Genomic DNA, 16285 nt, shown 5'->3' with positions numbered 1-16285 from the left:
CCAATAACCCAGTATTGTAGGTAACAAACCTCATGTAATTCATCAGCATCATAGTCTCCAGTCTCTGCCCAGTACTCTAATTCAAGTTGTAGATCAGTTGGGAATGAAAATGACCTGTTCAGAGGGAAATCATTTCTTTTGATTACAAACACACAACATGTAACACTTAAGCTACTACAATACAAAAAAAACCGAACTAATTCAGTTTGACTAAGCTGGAGCTACACATTTGCTTATATATAAGCAACAATACTGTAAAATAAGTTTGTTTTAATTTTTTTCATTTGTTTTCACAATTACGTTATTTCTTGAGGGTGCATGTAATGTGATTTAACATGTACAGTCGACTCTCGTTAATACGAGGTCCGTGGGACTTCTGAAAATACCTCGTTAAATCCGATACCCCGTCTTAAGCGACGAGCATTTTTTGCGCACCCGCCGACATGCATCATGGATCGTTTATGTAGCTAATGCATAGGCCACAGTCTTGTTGAAATTGTAATCCATTTGCCTTCAAAAAGTTAAATCATGTCCTCCATGAAATTATGATGTATAAAAAAATGAAGTCACGACAGTATGGTAACTGTAAAACTTGTATGGTAATTGAGAAGAATAAAGAAAAAGGAATAAACTGACTTTCAACCCAACAACGGGGCAAGCGGAATCGTCGCCGCCCGCCCACGTACTGTACCGATGCGATGTCACCTACCTGTCATGCATGCATGATCGTGAAGGCACGCACGCAAGTACATTAACATTTTAATTGGTGACCAACAGAAGAGTTGCATTCAGTGTGCACGAGAAGACGGGGATACCAGCGATTTATTTTCAATGTGGACAGTAGAGGGCGTAAGTCGGAGTTGAATTGTTAATGCCCTGGTGACATTACCGTAATTTTCGGAATATAAGCCGTGCGGCGTATAAGCCGCAGCACGCAAATATCTGCAAATTAAGATTTGAAGTCGGCGTATAAGCCGCACCGGCGTATAAGCCGCACCGACGGCAGCGGTTTCAATTTTGTAAAGGCCTCCAAATTCTAGCCAAAATGCTCTGAACCAGTTCCATTTACACTACAGAAGCTATAAAAAGGGCCACAAAAGTTGTATCAAATCATTTACAATCAATACTCTCACAAACAAATGTGGAAATTGATGATGAGAAATAAACACCGGGAATTTCTGCCGGCTGCCCCGTCCGGTCCCCGGCCGTAAAAGTTAATACATCGCCCGGCGCGGCAGCGTGCGCCGCGCCAGCCTATGACAACATTTTCCTGCAGCACGTGAGAGAGTATGCAACCATGATGCAACCCACCGTGATTTTCCCCCATTGCGTGTGTTGTCTGACTGGAGCGCTACGTACAAATCTCACTTGGTGGCAACAGATGCTGATTTGTTTTGTCCTAAAAATATACAGGTCCGTTTTTATCTCAAAACTTATCAAATTTTTGTGATTACTAACGAGCAGTATTCAAGTTTCGATCGTAATTCTTCGAAAATAGTCAAAACGATGCTGCCATTTTCATGGGAGAATCCATTAATTTTGTAAGGGGTGATGTAGTCCCTGTTTTGAGGTTTACATCGTTTCTTGAATACATTTCAAGTACAAAAATTATATTGTGACGTTGGACAACTGATTATCGAATAAAGAAATGTTTCGGACACCATAAAAGGTATTAGTCGTCTTTTTTCTTTTTTTTAAACAGCGGAAATGTTGGTAATTATTGTTTCCAAGATAGTACACCCCTATATTACCTCAAATGGTGTGGTCCGATGGGGGAAAGCATGCTGCATGCAGCAGCACTAGAATCACGTACGGCTTGTTGCAAGCGTCGATCGAAGACAGCTTTCATGTCACCATACTTTTTACCGCTCGGCACCTTTACGTGGCACGTGGTTTCGGTTCGTTTTAATGACTTTCTTAATTGATAATTCATTTCAGCAACATATCTCTTCTTATACCAGTACATTAAATACACATGTGAATTTCATTTTTATTCTTCAAGGCTCGGCGTATAAGCCACTCTGTGTATAAGCCGCAGTAAACATTTTCATGGGCAAAATCAACGTATAAGCCGCGGCTTATATTCCGAAAATTACGGTAAATAATTTTAGCGGAAAATGCAGGTGTTTTTTGTTCAACAATTAATTAGGATTTAGAGCATGGGTGGGAGAATAATTCATTTTAAAAAAGTGGGGATTTTACGTATCTTGAGTCAAGTGGGGGGCGACTTTCTTCTGTTTTTTCTAATTTTGAACTTTCCCCCCTAAAATAATAAAATGCGTATTTTTAATGCTTTTGGGATACGTTTTTGGGGAGGGTATTTTAATACTTATCGGATTTTTTTTTTTTTTAACACACACATTATTTTTTTCTCTCCAAAACTAATCTGAGGTTTTGGGAGGGTATTTCAATATTTTTCGGACTTTTTTCTGAAATTGATTCATCTACTTTTGGTAAGTGCATTTTTTTCAGGGAGGGGGGGGGGGGATTTTATTGTTTCCAGGGATTTTATTTTCAAGCACAATAAACATGGAAGGCCTACCGCGATCGTGCATTCGAGCGGGATCGAACGCGAAACTGCCGTAAAGATTCCCCTTTGACGGCATGGAACAACCGCCCCTTGTAGCCCTTCTTCGTTTGGGCGGCACAATAAAGAAACCCTGTGATTGCGCGGGAATCGCAAAGGCCTATTGTCTGCCTTGTTCGTTCGGGCAGCACGAAAGCCATCATAAAGAATCCTTCAAATAGCCCGGGAACCGCAGACTCCTATTGTCCACTTTTAGCCCCCTTATGCAACACGTGAAAATGCAAACAATTGTGTGCTCTGGTATAAAAACCGCAGCGCTAAAGTTGGCAAGCATCATCAATTAAAACTGAATAGGTTCGTTGATGGACAGGTTGTTTTCCCAAATGTGCGTGGAAATGGACAGATAACAATAGAATTGCCCTTGCCAGACCGCAAAAAGTGCTTGTTTTAACCGTCATCTCGTATCACCCAAGCTCGTATTAAACATTTTTTCCCTCATAATAATATGCACACTTTGGTCGGGACTGACGAAATATGCTCATTTTAACCGAAATCTTGTCTAAACTCGTTTTAACGAGAGTCGACTGTAATGTGGTTTGGACTGATAATGTTGCTTTCCAAATTTGTGGTTGGATTCCAGTCAAGAATGACCAATGTATGCAGGTACAATGTAAGTACTAGGTAAATCAATAAAAAATGGTGGTCAAAAGGGGTAATTAATTAACAATGACTTCATATTTTATAAAGATGCTCAATGGTGAAGTCTTAGGTTTTGATTAGCTTTCACCCGAAAATAAACAACTTTCTTTTGCAGTTTAGCAATGGGAAAATGCACTTATCAGCGAGATATCTTACCATTCTGTGGGGACTGTGCCTGTATTCTCCAGCATGAGATGAACAATGCATGGCTGACTGTCTTGGGGAGCACTGCTGAAGTTAAAGTCCATAATTGCTCTGGTATTGACAGTTGGTTTGCGGGTTGTACTGCGACATGTCACCGTTGTATATGTCAACTCTTCTGGGGATGGGTCCGACTCTAAACAAGTGTTTAGGCTATCAACCATACAAAACAATATTAAACCATTCAAACAAAATGTTACCAATGTTGACTACTTTTGCAAATCTTTGAAATGACAAAAGACAAGATGTGATTATGTACCTGAAAAAAAATAAATTGATTAAAATAATTTAATTGAAATATAATGACACAATCTAATTCAGTTTGAGTGTTGCCTCACATTTCCGTCTTATTTTCCATGTCAGAAATTGTTATTCAAATCATTCACAAAAACAAATTTACTGTACAGACACAAACAACACAATATGAATGAATAGCTACAAGTTACCTGTCCAAGGAAAACAAGCTCCACAGTCTGGCTTTACTGATACCACTAGCACTGCCATAACATCTTGCATCAGTCACCTTCAAGTTAGGGTAAACCCCTACTGCACTGACTGTGCAGAGTTTCTGCTTATCTTGTGATAGAGGGCAATCTGTAGGTGACATGAGCTGATAGCAAATGTGGAATGTGTAGGATAAACGCCGCACAGGACGGAAGGTGGCATGGATTATGCGGCGAGAACGAGCTGGTAAAATGCCTTTGCAGTCATCTAGCTCCAGTGCTGAAAGTATAAAAACAAAACAAAAATAAAACAGGGGAATGCAACGTGCCAGTGACTATATTACAAATCATTATTTGACCACAAAAATATTCAATTTTTAAAATGTTGTCAATAACAGAGGAAAAGCCTGTTTACTGTTAAGGATCAACACACACATGTAATCCCAGTTGTAAATAATTTCATCCAAGATATTTGTTGACAATTTGCACAACTAGTTTCTTGCGCATTTAGAGATAATCAAAGGTGTGTCTGTCATTTGTGTGTCATGTGCCTATCAATGATGAAGCCGTTCTTTACTTTTTGGCGGGGGGGGGGGGGGGGGGGGGGGGTGGAGAGATTACTTGTGAATGATGCCAATATCAGCCATATATTTTAAAACTTACAGATCTTTCTCCATGTATGGGCAGGTTTTGAAGAATTTAGGGACTATGACTTCATCATTTTGAATTCACAACTGATATTGAATCCATCATGTTGTAATTAACAATAAGGTCATAAAAGTGCACTTTTCTAGTTTATTTAGTGCGTTTGTATAGTTTGCCTGGGGAGTGTGTCCCATGGAACGGAAGGGTTAAAGGTCAAATGCATCCTGTATGACAAGCTCCTGGACAATAGCAATGGCTAGAATACCATCCAATCCTCCCATAGAAACGAATCCTACCCAATCCATCCTGCTGACTAGCTTGATCTGCATAACTTCCATGTAACTCCTGATCCACAAGAAGCTGATAATGAAGACTACAATTGCTGTTGTTGAAGATGACCAGATCCTGACTGACTGCTGTGCCAACCACAATATCTGACAGGTCAATGCTAGAGTCCTCAGCCTGCATGGTAAGTGCATTGTATAAGGTTTAATGCAAGTCAACTGCTTCATTGCATTGTGATTACATGTATTTAAGGATGAAGAAATGATTGAGTCCAGTCACCTACAGAGGAATTCCTCCACGAGTCACCAACAGATATGAGTCAAATGTAAGTCAAGTCATTGGCACTGCCAAGTAACTAGCCAAACATTCTGTTTCTCGTGCACAATTCACTGAGAATTTTCAAAATGTTTACAAGTCACTCAATAAGTTAGACATAACCAAAGTACCTAACATATTCTGTGTATAGCAAATGCCTATCAATCTCAGGGAATGTTTAATATAAACGATCAAATGACCAAATCTACAGGATCAACAAATGGAACGTGGCCAACAAGTATTTTATTCAAATATGCATGGTTTACTTAAACGCCGTAACATGCATCAAGCACTGTTCCTATACCCTGATTAACTTGTAAAAAGGAGAAAGTTCAGAAAAAACATTGTGAGGCACTAATTCCAATGATTCCCAGTTAGCATGCATGACTTCCATACTAACATGTTGCCTTGGGCCAAGACTGGATTTGAAATTGATTCCCCTTTTACAGCCGGTCCATGACAAGATGAATCAAATCCAGTCTTGGCAATACTGGCAGCGTGACCCAGGAAATTCTGAACATACCTCACGTGCGCTATATTCAAGCTAATGCATGTGCGTAAGGTATGCTCGGAATTTCCTGGGTAGCGCTGCAAATATTTCCAAGACTGGATTTGATTCATCTTGTTGAAAGAGACCCATCGCTACAACAACTTAAACCGCGTTTGTCAGGGGACTGGCTGCAAAATAAGGGAATAGAAATCCCTGCTTGGACCAAAATCAGCTAACATGCTGAATTCGGGATGTTTAAGTGTGACAAGAAACAAATGGGTTCTCCATCCACTTTTGGCTTAAATAATTCATTCCTGTCTAATTCTAGCTCAGGTATGAACAAGCAAGGCTAATAAACCTATAGACTGTTATCTCCTAATGATTGAATCAATACTACCTTACGCAGTGATGACATACCTTGATTTCCCCTGTTGACCCTTCCCCGACAACTCGCAGATTGAACTGCTTCCGTCGTTTTATGTCTCTATAAATTCAAACACACGTATGGTCATTTCAAGACATTTTGTACAATACTACATGACTACACATAACACAATCAGTCTGGTATCTTCAAAATTGCATTGGATGACTTTTTTTTACCAAGGGGCACAAATTCTACATGGACAGTTACAATCATAGCAGTTTGCTTTTATTTATTCAAAAAAGTTTAGAAAATTGTATTTGACGAGAAATTTAAAACTTTACTAGAAAACTTTGGAATGATCAAGTGATGACAAGTGGTAGTTACTTTCTTAGAGCAATTAACCCCATCTTGAGACTCATCAAGAACTCTTTCTTCTATACTAACAAGTCAAGATATCCCACTGGCTGACTCACCCTTCATGCCTGATATCTTCCACATGAGCATATGGCTTCAGTACATACTTCCTATCTTCTCTTGGTGTAAAAGTCCACACATGGGCCTATACGGACAAAAGCATTGTCATCTTGGCTGTTAACATTAAGTTGATTTCTTGTTCGTTGAATATATATATCACACCCTTTGTCATTGGCCACAAATGTCAGCAAATACACAATATCAATCTTCCAATCAATTATATTCGGACCACGTTTGTTTCCCAACTTACATGTGAAATCTGAAGATAAAAAGAAACATAGACAACTCAACACATAAAAAAACCAAGTTGTTGGGGGAGGAGCTTCAAATAAACCCAAATATTGTGTTTGTCATAAAAGTGCTTATAACTGTAGCCTTCCTGTTAGCATTCATGTCAGAGGAATGTACTTATTTACCTGAATTTCATTGGGCAGGATGGTCCCAGTCTCTGGCTCAACTTGGACAAGTGACCTGTCCTCCTGACGGCATTTCCAAGTAAACTTTAATGGAAGACGGGATATGTTCCTGATTTTGTAGCTATGCTGAGATGCAGTACCAATACAAGTTGGTTTGAAGAACAGCACTCCCTAATACACAACAGTCAAACAAATACCTCATTCATGAAACAAATGCTAATCCATTATGTTTGCGGACAAACACAGGGCTGTTTCGGTAACTATTTGGGAGACATCTGGCATGTACAGTTACAAATGGAAGTTCTATCCAGGTCGGATGTATAGTTCCATAGATGTGTACAATTGAAGGTGGTGCCAGATAATACGTGTTGACATTCTCATAGGGCTTCGAATTATGCACCTGCAATGTGAAGTCACATGCACGTGATGTCATCATGTCGTCACCATGAAGTGCCACTTCAATTTTCATCTATAACACATCCCAATCTAGCTATGTACCAAGTTACAACCACATCAGACGAATAGTTATAGGCCTTAGAAAGATGCACCTTTAATGTGACGTCACATGACTCATGATGACGTCACAATAATTTTCATCTATAACACATCCTGGTCTAGATGCATATGAACCTTTCCTAAATATATTTAATGTGACGTCACATGACTTATGATGACGTCACAATAATTTTCATCTATAACACATCCTGGTCTAGATGCATATGAACCTTTCCTAAATATATTTGTACACATTTATGCAGAAATCAGGCTTTTGAAAAATAACCAATGTACTGCAATAATACGTAAACTTCCAATAAAATTCTTAAAGTGTCATAAAAATTGTTCGTATTTGGTTGTTTAGAATTTAACCAAAAGAATTCAAAGTCTTAAGTATTGCTTAATCCCTTCTAAAGCTAACACCTTACATTATGTCACATAAGAAATATCTCTTTTTGCAGAGTGGCTTACAATATATTCTGGTGCCTGAGTTGGTATTTAACATAATTTATCGGATGTGATTCTCCATTAAATCTCTAGCTAGATACAAATTGCAAAGCACATGTTCAGATGATAACAGAGTCATATTTCAAAGAGACTTCATGCTTTAATAATAAGACTAACCTCCGAATCCAGCAGCACATTAGGCTGTTCTGATGAGCCAAGTAACTCAATAGTCCTGTTGTGCTTACTGTCATCATTGAAGCAGCACTGGAGCTGATGTCTTAGCTTGACATTCTCCTGCTGAGGAGTGTTTTTGATCACCAGTAGCTGGTACTTGTCTGTAAGGAGGCCTTTACTTGGCTTGACTTGGAAAGTGCTATATAGAAAAAATTGTTTTCATATGCAAGTGTCTTGTACCAACAGCAAAGTGCTTGTCAGTGTGTGTATTCATACATCTCTTGCATGCACCTTCATATATTTGTGTAAATTCAGTACAACTTTTGAAATGTGGTACACTTGCAAACAAAAGCTAACAAGATGACTTGGTCAGAGATTAAAACTGTAAATTGATAGTTCTGTTCTGCCAATCCAATAAAATGAACTTTGCCCCACTATACTGGTCTTTTGATTCATATATGTATGTTTTAAAGCAACCAGAATGTTTCGAAGATATGTGACTGATATCAAAGCAGGGACTATCCACTTGCCAGGGTGGGCCAGTACAAAAACATATTTAAAAAAAAAAATCAATCAAAAATAATTCTTTTTGAATGAATGCACATACTGCACACTGTGGTTTTTCTGCACATTCAATTGGTGCAAGAACCGCTTTACACAAATGTTGAGACTCGAACCAGCCAGCTGACCCCAGTTAGCGCTGTAGTTGAGTGGTAAGATGTCTGCACTAGTAAGCAGGAGGTCGTGGATTCGAGTCCCACATGAGTAAGCTTGTGAATTGTTTCCTTGCAAGCCTTCAGACAACACCATGCACACTGAGTATACAGTTTTTAATATGTAGGCGAAACCCAATATAAAACCCAAATCTTCAGCTTCATGAAAATGCTTTCAATTTGCTCTTATGATTTTTTGCCCTCAACAGGTCCCTAAAGATGTCATACTTACATGTGTGCATTATAAACTCATGCATATACATGATCAACAATTCTGCTGTATTCAAATACTTAGCTATACTCACCCTGTAGGGTCCTCTGGGACTGCATACTGAATTGGTGTAGACCCATCATTTGTTATCAAAATGGTTTTGTAAATGGAATCTCCTGAATCCACAGCTGGGAAAACCTACAGGAAAAAACCACTCAGCTGCATATCATTTCAATAATGATAGTCTGAAGGTGGATGGATGCAAAGCTAAGTGTATATATTGTTCCTATTTGTGATACGGCATCTATGTCATTTTATTGGTTGAGAAACTTGTACATGTACCATATTTTATGTCACAAAATCTCCAAATCTGTGACCCACTATGCCCAAACCAGAGACAAATCACCCTAACAGATTTCAATATTCCAAACCATAAAAATGAACTCGTAACATAATATGTGACCTGTTCTGTCAAAAGCAGATGCTTCTGGGTAGAGGTTGAAATTGAGATAGGGCCAAAAAACGCTGTGGGGGTGATTTTTTTCCCATTTTCTAATTTTTGCATATTTGTAATCCTGAGCATGTCTAAAATATACTATAAAAGTTTGAAACCCTAATTTGATCTCTAATTATAGTATTTTTGATGATTTGTTAAGGTATATCAGTTAAAGAAATTACTGGTTTGTGACATTCGAGGCCATTTTCTCTGTTTTCTACTTTTCGACACAATGAACTTCAAAATAGCATAACTATGCCCAGGAATTACAGGTTTCAAAAATTAAACCACCTATTAAAAGGAAACAGAACATATGTGACCTGTTCTGTCAAATTCAGACTTTTCTGGGCATAAGGTCGAAAATTATATTTTTACATATTGTTAACATATGTTCTTTTTCCTTTTAATAGGTTGTTTAATTTTTGAAACCGGTCTTTCCTGGGCAGAGTTATGCTATTTTGAAGTTCATTGTGTCAAAAAGTAGAAAACGGAGAAAATGGCCACGAACGTCACAAAACAGTTATTTCTTTAACTGATATACCTTATCAAAATCATCAAAAATAGCATATGTAGAGTTCAAATTGGGGTTTCAAACTTTTATAATATATTTTAGACATGTTCAGGATTACAAATATGCAAACATTTGAAAATCGATAAAAATCACCCCCACAGCGTTTTTTTGGCCCTATCTCAATTTCAATCTCTGCCCAGAAGCGTCTGCTTTTGACAGAACAGGTCACATATTTTAACAATATGCAAAATCTCATTTTTGACTTTATGCCCAGAAAAGTCTGATTTTGACAGAACAGGTCACATATGTACATACAACTCTGAGTGAGAGTCGCTAGCTGCTGAAGCTACTTACACAATTGTTTTTTTTGGATAAAATTCAAAATGCTCTTTACAACCCAAAAACATCAGAAACCAAAACTTACTTCAACCAAGGTTGGGATGCTGACAAAGATTTGCCAATTGAAAATGTCATGGATGATAAATGTAACGATTGACATTACCACTGTGCTAATCAGATAGTGGCAAACATGGTTTGTAATCAAGGGACCCAATTAACAACAATATCTTGATTTCAATAGTGCACTTTACTTCAAATGGTGCCTTCTACTTCCTTGACAGTTGAGAGTTGAACTCTGTATTAAACACCCCCACCTTGGCCAAGTTAAGACGGCAATTATCAATTCATCAATAAATATGACATTCCTAGTTTTCACCATAAACTTCCCAATCTATACATTTTTGATTTAGTTGATAGATTTGGATGCTATCTTCCTGTCTGAACATCAAATCAAAAAGTAGTAGTGTAAAGTGTTGTCTTTCATGGTTGACTGTGCATCAGGGTTAGTCAAATTAGCAAAAATAACCTCATAATTCCACACTTCTTCCCCTCAAACCACGTTATACTTGAATGATGTATCACAAAACAGACAAAACAGATACCAATAAGACATACCACTTTATTTGTGTCAAGGGAAAGCTTAGGCAAGAAGGTTTGATTGTTTGGTTGGAAGGTATGACCAATAGCAGAAACAGTCAGACACCATGGAGGGCAGAAAGTCTCATCCTGCACCAAACGATAGTCTCGCATACTCTGCAAATAATGTCAAGGTAGAAATGATGTCCTGCTTTTAGTCGCTTGATTTAGGAATTAAAACACATACAAAAAGTAATCAATGAGGAAAACAAACACTCTGAAGGAATCTGCAGAAAAGAACATGTTTAGCCTACTGTGATGTAGGGTGAACTGTGATGTAGGGTGAACATGGGGGTTACCTGGGCTGCATATTCGCTATGGGCACATAAATTAGTGCTATTTTCATGGAGGAGTCATGCAAAATACTGTATGTCAGGAGGTCACGATGATCAGTCGATATTACAATTCAACAGTGACATTGTGCCCATGTAGATCTCAGAATCTATTGGTTGTGCAGACCACGAGGCCGTTGCGTCATTACTACGTCTATCACTCGCTTGTTTCGACCTTGAAAGCATGATTGGGCTTTGTCTGTGTAGACCGAACAAACTGGATGTCAATCGATAAAAAAAGGCTTGACTCAAAACCCCTATCTTGATTTGTTTCTTAAATTTTCATCACCATTTACATTACAAAAAAATGTATTTGTTTTGTTTTCTCTTTTGCAGATTGCTTTCTACGCAGGTTTGAAAACTGCACACTTTTCTTGGAATGTGTTTGTACTGATGTGATGAGTGACCACATGACATAACTGTACAATGATCAGATATGCACATGCACATGTGTTATATCTGTGTTATATGATCCATTGAATGCGTTGCATGCACATGATGGCTAGATTCAGAACCCGTTCTCATGTGTCTTGCATGCCCTCTGCAAATATGGATCAATAGGGCATCAGAATGGATCTATCAACTACATGTACTTAATATGTGTCCTATAGCGAATATGTGGTACGGAAAAACCAAATAGCACCCAGGCTTACCCCCTCCCCCACCAAAAAAGTCTTAACAATTGAAATCTAAGCCCAGAAGGCCTGAAATACTGCATTCTACTGCACAGCCTTAAAAATTATTGACCATAACACTCCACTATGAAAATGCAATGATAGGCCAAGTCATTTGCAGAAAGCATGTTTCCTCATTCACGTAAATCAATAGTCTTACATTGTATAGCCTAATGCCTCTATACTGAAACAAAAAAGCTAACATGAAGTATTTGCCATCTTAAGTACGTTCAGGTGAACATTTAACTCTTTCTGACAGTTAAGGTAATACATTGTAATGTATTTTTATCACTACTTACCTTGTAAAATGCGTATCCCTCCAGCTCTGCAGCAAAAAATTGATTGGGTGCTCCCTGCCAAAGAAACAATCCACTAGACATGTTATTACTGAATGCTGAAAGACAGCTGCTGATCAATGCAAATGATCCATGGGGTTGAAGTGCAGTATTCTTAAGGAACTCTGTGCATGAACATAGATGGTGCTTAGACCACTTTAGACAGCCCTAGAAGGAGGGGCATGCTGCCTGCGCACTGGTGCACGCACATATGGCTCCAAATACGCACAACTTATTTATGAATGTGCACAAACCCATGGTGTCTTTGTCAATGCGTTTGAATGTCCCTCCCAGTGGTCTCCACCAACTCCCTCTTTGCAACTATTGAGACGGCACAAGTTTGAACATAAAGTGCATAAAGGAGTCCAAGCAAAATGGTAGATTAATTGATTTGCATAAAACACTGCCTACATGTAAGGCTGTCAGCATGAAGAACAATTAAAACAATAACTAGGGCCCAATTTCATGGCTCTGCTTACCATGAGCGAAAAATCTGTGCTTACTGTAGCAGAAAACTCTGTGCATACGGTTAGCATATTTCACAGGTTAGCGTGGAATTTTGCCTTCTGTGCATCGTACATCCCTTAACTATTGGATTCTGTGCTTACAGGGTTAGCACACAATTTTTCTGCCACTGCAGTTAGCACAAAATCGTAATCATAAGCACTGACTTCTGTGGTAAGCAGAGCCATGAAATTGGGTGCAGGTTACAGGAGGTAACACAATCTAATGCTTATGGTTACACAACACAATCTAATATTTATGGTTATATATCGATTGATATCTTGTTCACAGGGTGCACTTCAGTTCAACCTCCTCCTTAAAAGTGCATATAATATAGATCCCTGTATCCTGATTGGATACCGCATTTACAAGTAATGGAAAGTATGGTGTACTTTGTAATTTTAATTTCAATGAGTATTAGATGCTTTGATGTTAACTGTGAATACTGAGCCCAATCCTACTCACTATTACCCTTTCAGTGGAAAACAGTGCAGGTTGATGGTTGTTATCACCTTGAAACTTTGCAACCAGGTCAGAATGAGTGAAAACCAAATTGGCAATAGTGTGTACAATTAATACTCCTAAATAAAGCAAGATGGAAGGTATAATAAAGATGTCCTTACTGGCTTGAAGGCTACCCTGAATGATGTCATCTTGAGGGGTGGGATGTCACATGAGACTGGTGTGACACAGAAAACATTGGTGTCATCTGTCATCCATGTCACTGTCATCTTGCCTTTGGTATGGTTGGTGACATTCAGCGTCTTGGACTCGATGTGACTTAGATTTAGACATTGGCCAAAATCTACTTGGATGGTATCCATACCAACATGTAGACATTTCTATCAACGGTAAAAATAAATGTCTTTCCAATAATCTCACAAGTCAGCACAACTTTAAAACATCCTTTGCAATCTCGTTCTTCAAAGTACATGTAAGTGTAATGAGAATTTCAATTTATAGCTTGCTAATTGTGATCTCAAATAGCTTATGCCAATCCTGATAGAATAACAAATGCCACCGTCTCTATAAGACCACTCTGTATCACTTCCAACACATGTGGATAAAAGTACCAATGCATTTTATAGTAAATGCAGAATATTCATTCAAATGCCTTTTAAGCATCTTAAAGACCCATGAAGTGATATACTTCAGCTTTAAGATTTCAAAGTTTTTTTGTAATTCACTCATATACAGTTTTCATAATTGCATGTGCTAGAATGTTGCTCAGTGAGGGTACAGAATTGGGGACAATTCAAGTTGCTTTCTCCATGCTTTTCAACAAATTTGATTTTCATCTATTAATAAATTGTCAAATGGGATGTTTTATTCCAACAAAAAAAATCCTTTTTTCCATTTTTGAACGTCATCTTACTTTTACATATTGTTTGGTTGACCTGGACTTGCTTTTAAATCCCTGAATCCTGTTTAGCCAAAGTAATCCCCCAAATAGAACGATATTCAGATATAAGATATTTTCTTATATCTTCATGTACTTATTTAAACTTACATTGGTAGATCCATAGTAGCCATCATTGAAATATTCTGCCATAGGTGGTTCTAGAGCCTCTGGATTCAGGTAGGTTTCTACGGACTCAGCTTGTTGATGTATTAAACATCCATTATCATCAAGCTGTAACTTGCCTTCCTTCAAAATCTCATTCAATTGCTGTACCAAGACACAAAGACAATGAAGTACGCATTATACCATTGTACTATTATCATCATTACAACCCTGAAATAATATAAACCTATTGGAGGCTATCTAGGATCTTTGGGTCACGATTCTGTTCAGGGTCAATGTTTAGTAATTTTTAATTGTTAGCTCAAACCAAATTTAGTCCCTAAATGAATGACTGACAACTCAATGCAGTCACAGTCTGAGTCAACTGTAAAGCAACTTTGCATGAGTCTACACCTAGTGTCACTTAAATTTTATGTTTTGATGCAAAAAACACACCCACAAAAGCAAATACTTTCATGTAAAGTGCAGTTTATATATAGAAGAAAAAAATATTGAAGTCAATATAAGGACCCTGATGTACAGATTTTATTGGTACACAAATACATTTCCTATGTAATTTCCTAGTAATTTAAGGAGCCTTTTCATGCCTTGTTTCTATAGGTTATTTTCCTGCATACATTATGCTGAATATCTTAGTGCTTCAAGACCATTGTGTATTTCACCCAGTATTACCTCAGGAGGGAAGACAGAGAAGCCACGAGCCTGATGTATTCTGTATCGGCTCAGATGTTGAGGCTGCAACACAGCTGGTTTAACAAGCTCTGTATGGCATGTCCCTATCAGATCCAGAAACAGAGGATCCTGAGCACAACAAAAATCAGGTCACAACGAGGTTAGAGAAATATTCATATTAAAATCTCAAACAAACTGAACCAAAGTACCTGACACAAGACTGTGTTCATCTTTCACTGCGTTTACAATGGATCCTGCAAGGGGATGGGGACAGGATCTGATCCAGCAAGGAGGATCAGGGGGGATCGATGGCAGGTGTAAATACTAAGTGGATCGAGGTCTGATCCAGATCTTTCCACCTTCCTCAATCCCCTTTCTCAGACCGCCGTAATATTTAAAACAACCATCTGGTCAGCTTAGAAAAGCCTGCCTAACATAATGATGAGCCACGAGCTGCAAGGGATATGAACGGTGTGATGGTTCCCATTAAGGTTTTGTGCATAGTATAGAAGCGCGGTTGGCACTCGGCCGGAAGCAATCAGTGTTTCCTCCACGTGCATGAAAGTGGAGACTGTGTAGTGATGGGCTTGTCTTTCGTTCTAGTCCTTGAAGTGTTTTGGTCACTCCAAAATGATTTCTGCAACCTTAAGCAGTCCTTTTGAAATTCTATGAAAGCCATTTTTTGGGTAAATTTGAACATTATCTTTGGGGTGAAAAATGCAATTTTCTTACGCATTTTCCAGTTGATGCCAACAGAATTTAGCATTAATTGTGGCGATAGCAATGCTTGTCATCAATGGTTATTTTTATGTTGTCTTTTGTTGCTTTTATCGCTATTTTACCCCCGAAGATTCCCCAAAAAAGTCACACCCTGGTTGGTTTTAAAGATCTATTACTAGTCAGCTAGTTGGGCGACTCCAATAGCCTGAACAGTTGGTTTACTTTCTCTTAACTTGGCACGGCGCCCTTAACTACACAATTGCCAAAAAATGGCTACACACGACGAGTTCCCAAATCCAATCATTTATCTAGTCCTGTTTATGCCAATTTTATGTTGTTTTAGGTTCGTGATTTGATAAGTTAGATCTTTTCATATTCCCAGTAAATGTTTGATTGTTTTGGGAGTTAAATACAGCTAAAAAGTGTGTAAACATGTGCACTGAAAAGTAACATAACTTTGTCGTTCTGAAGCCATGGCTTCTTTATGTGACAGAACGTACAGCGATGACATTTGTGGACTAGTGCGGACAATGTGTGGAGGAGTGATAAAGCTAGATTACAACAAAAATCGGGCGACCAGCGTGAATAAAACATTAAGTATATCATCCATTTTGATTTATCGTAAAAGACAAGCAGAGAGTG

The 16285-nt window shown here is 38.3% G+C and overlaps 1 protein-coding gene across 1 annotated transcript in view; it reads right to left on the bottom strand.

Moving 5' to 3' along the window:
• LOC119722610 (cilia- and flagella-associated protein 65-like) overlaps positions 1-16285 on the bottom strand; it is a 61128-nt gene that overhangs the window by 24409 nt on the left and 20434 nt on the right. Inside the window, exons 11-24 of the mRNA XM_038192811.1 lie at positions 14924-15052; positions 14237-14395; positions 13350-13568; positions 12187-12240; positions 10861-10998; positions 8994-9097; positions 7979-8174; positions 6860-7030; positions 6443-6528; positions 6023-6089; positions 4812-4977; positions 3874-4150; positions 3383-3580; positions 30-114 (exon numbers count right to left, since the gene is read on the bottom strand). Of these exons, the coding sequence (XP_038048739.1) occupies positions 30-114; positions 3383-3580; positions 3874-4150; positions 4812-4977; positions 6023-6089; positions 6443-6528; positions 6860-7030; positions 7979-8174; positions 8994-9097; positions 10861-10998; positions 12187-12240; positions 13350-13568; positions 14237-14395; positions 14924-15052 (2049 nt within the window). The remainder of the gene's footprint in view (positions 1-29; positions 115-3382; positions 3581-3873; positions 4151-4811; positions 4978-6022; positions 6090-6442; positions 6529-6859; positions 7031-7978; positions 8175-8993; positions 9098-10860; positions 10999-12186; positions 12241-13349; positions 13569-14236; positions 14396-14923; positions 15053-16285) is intronic.

The sequence above is a fragment of the Patiria miniata genome, unplaced genomic scaffold, assembly GCF_015706575.1.
Source record: "Patiria miniata isolate m_02_andy unplaced genomic scaffold, ASM1570657v1 HiC_scaffold_16, whole genome shotgun sequence".
Taxonomy (NCBI): domain Eukaryota; kingdom Metazoa; phylum Echinodermata; class Asteroidea; order Valvatida; family Asterinidae; genus Patiria; species Patiria miniata.
The sequence above is the reverse complement of the archived record's forward strand: the minus strand, read 5'-3'. Positions and strand labels throughout refer to the sequence as shown.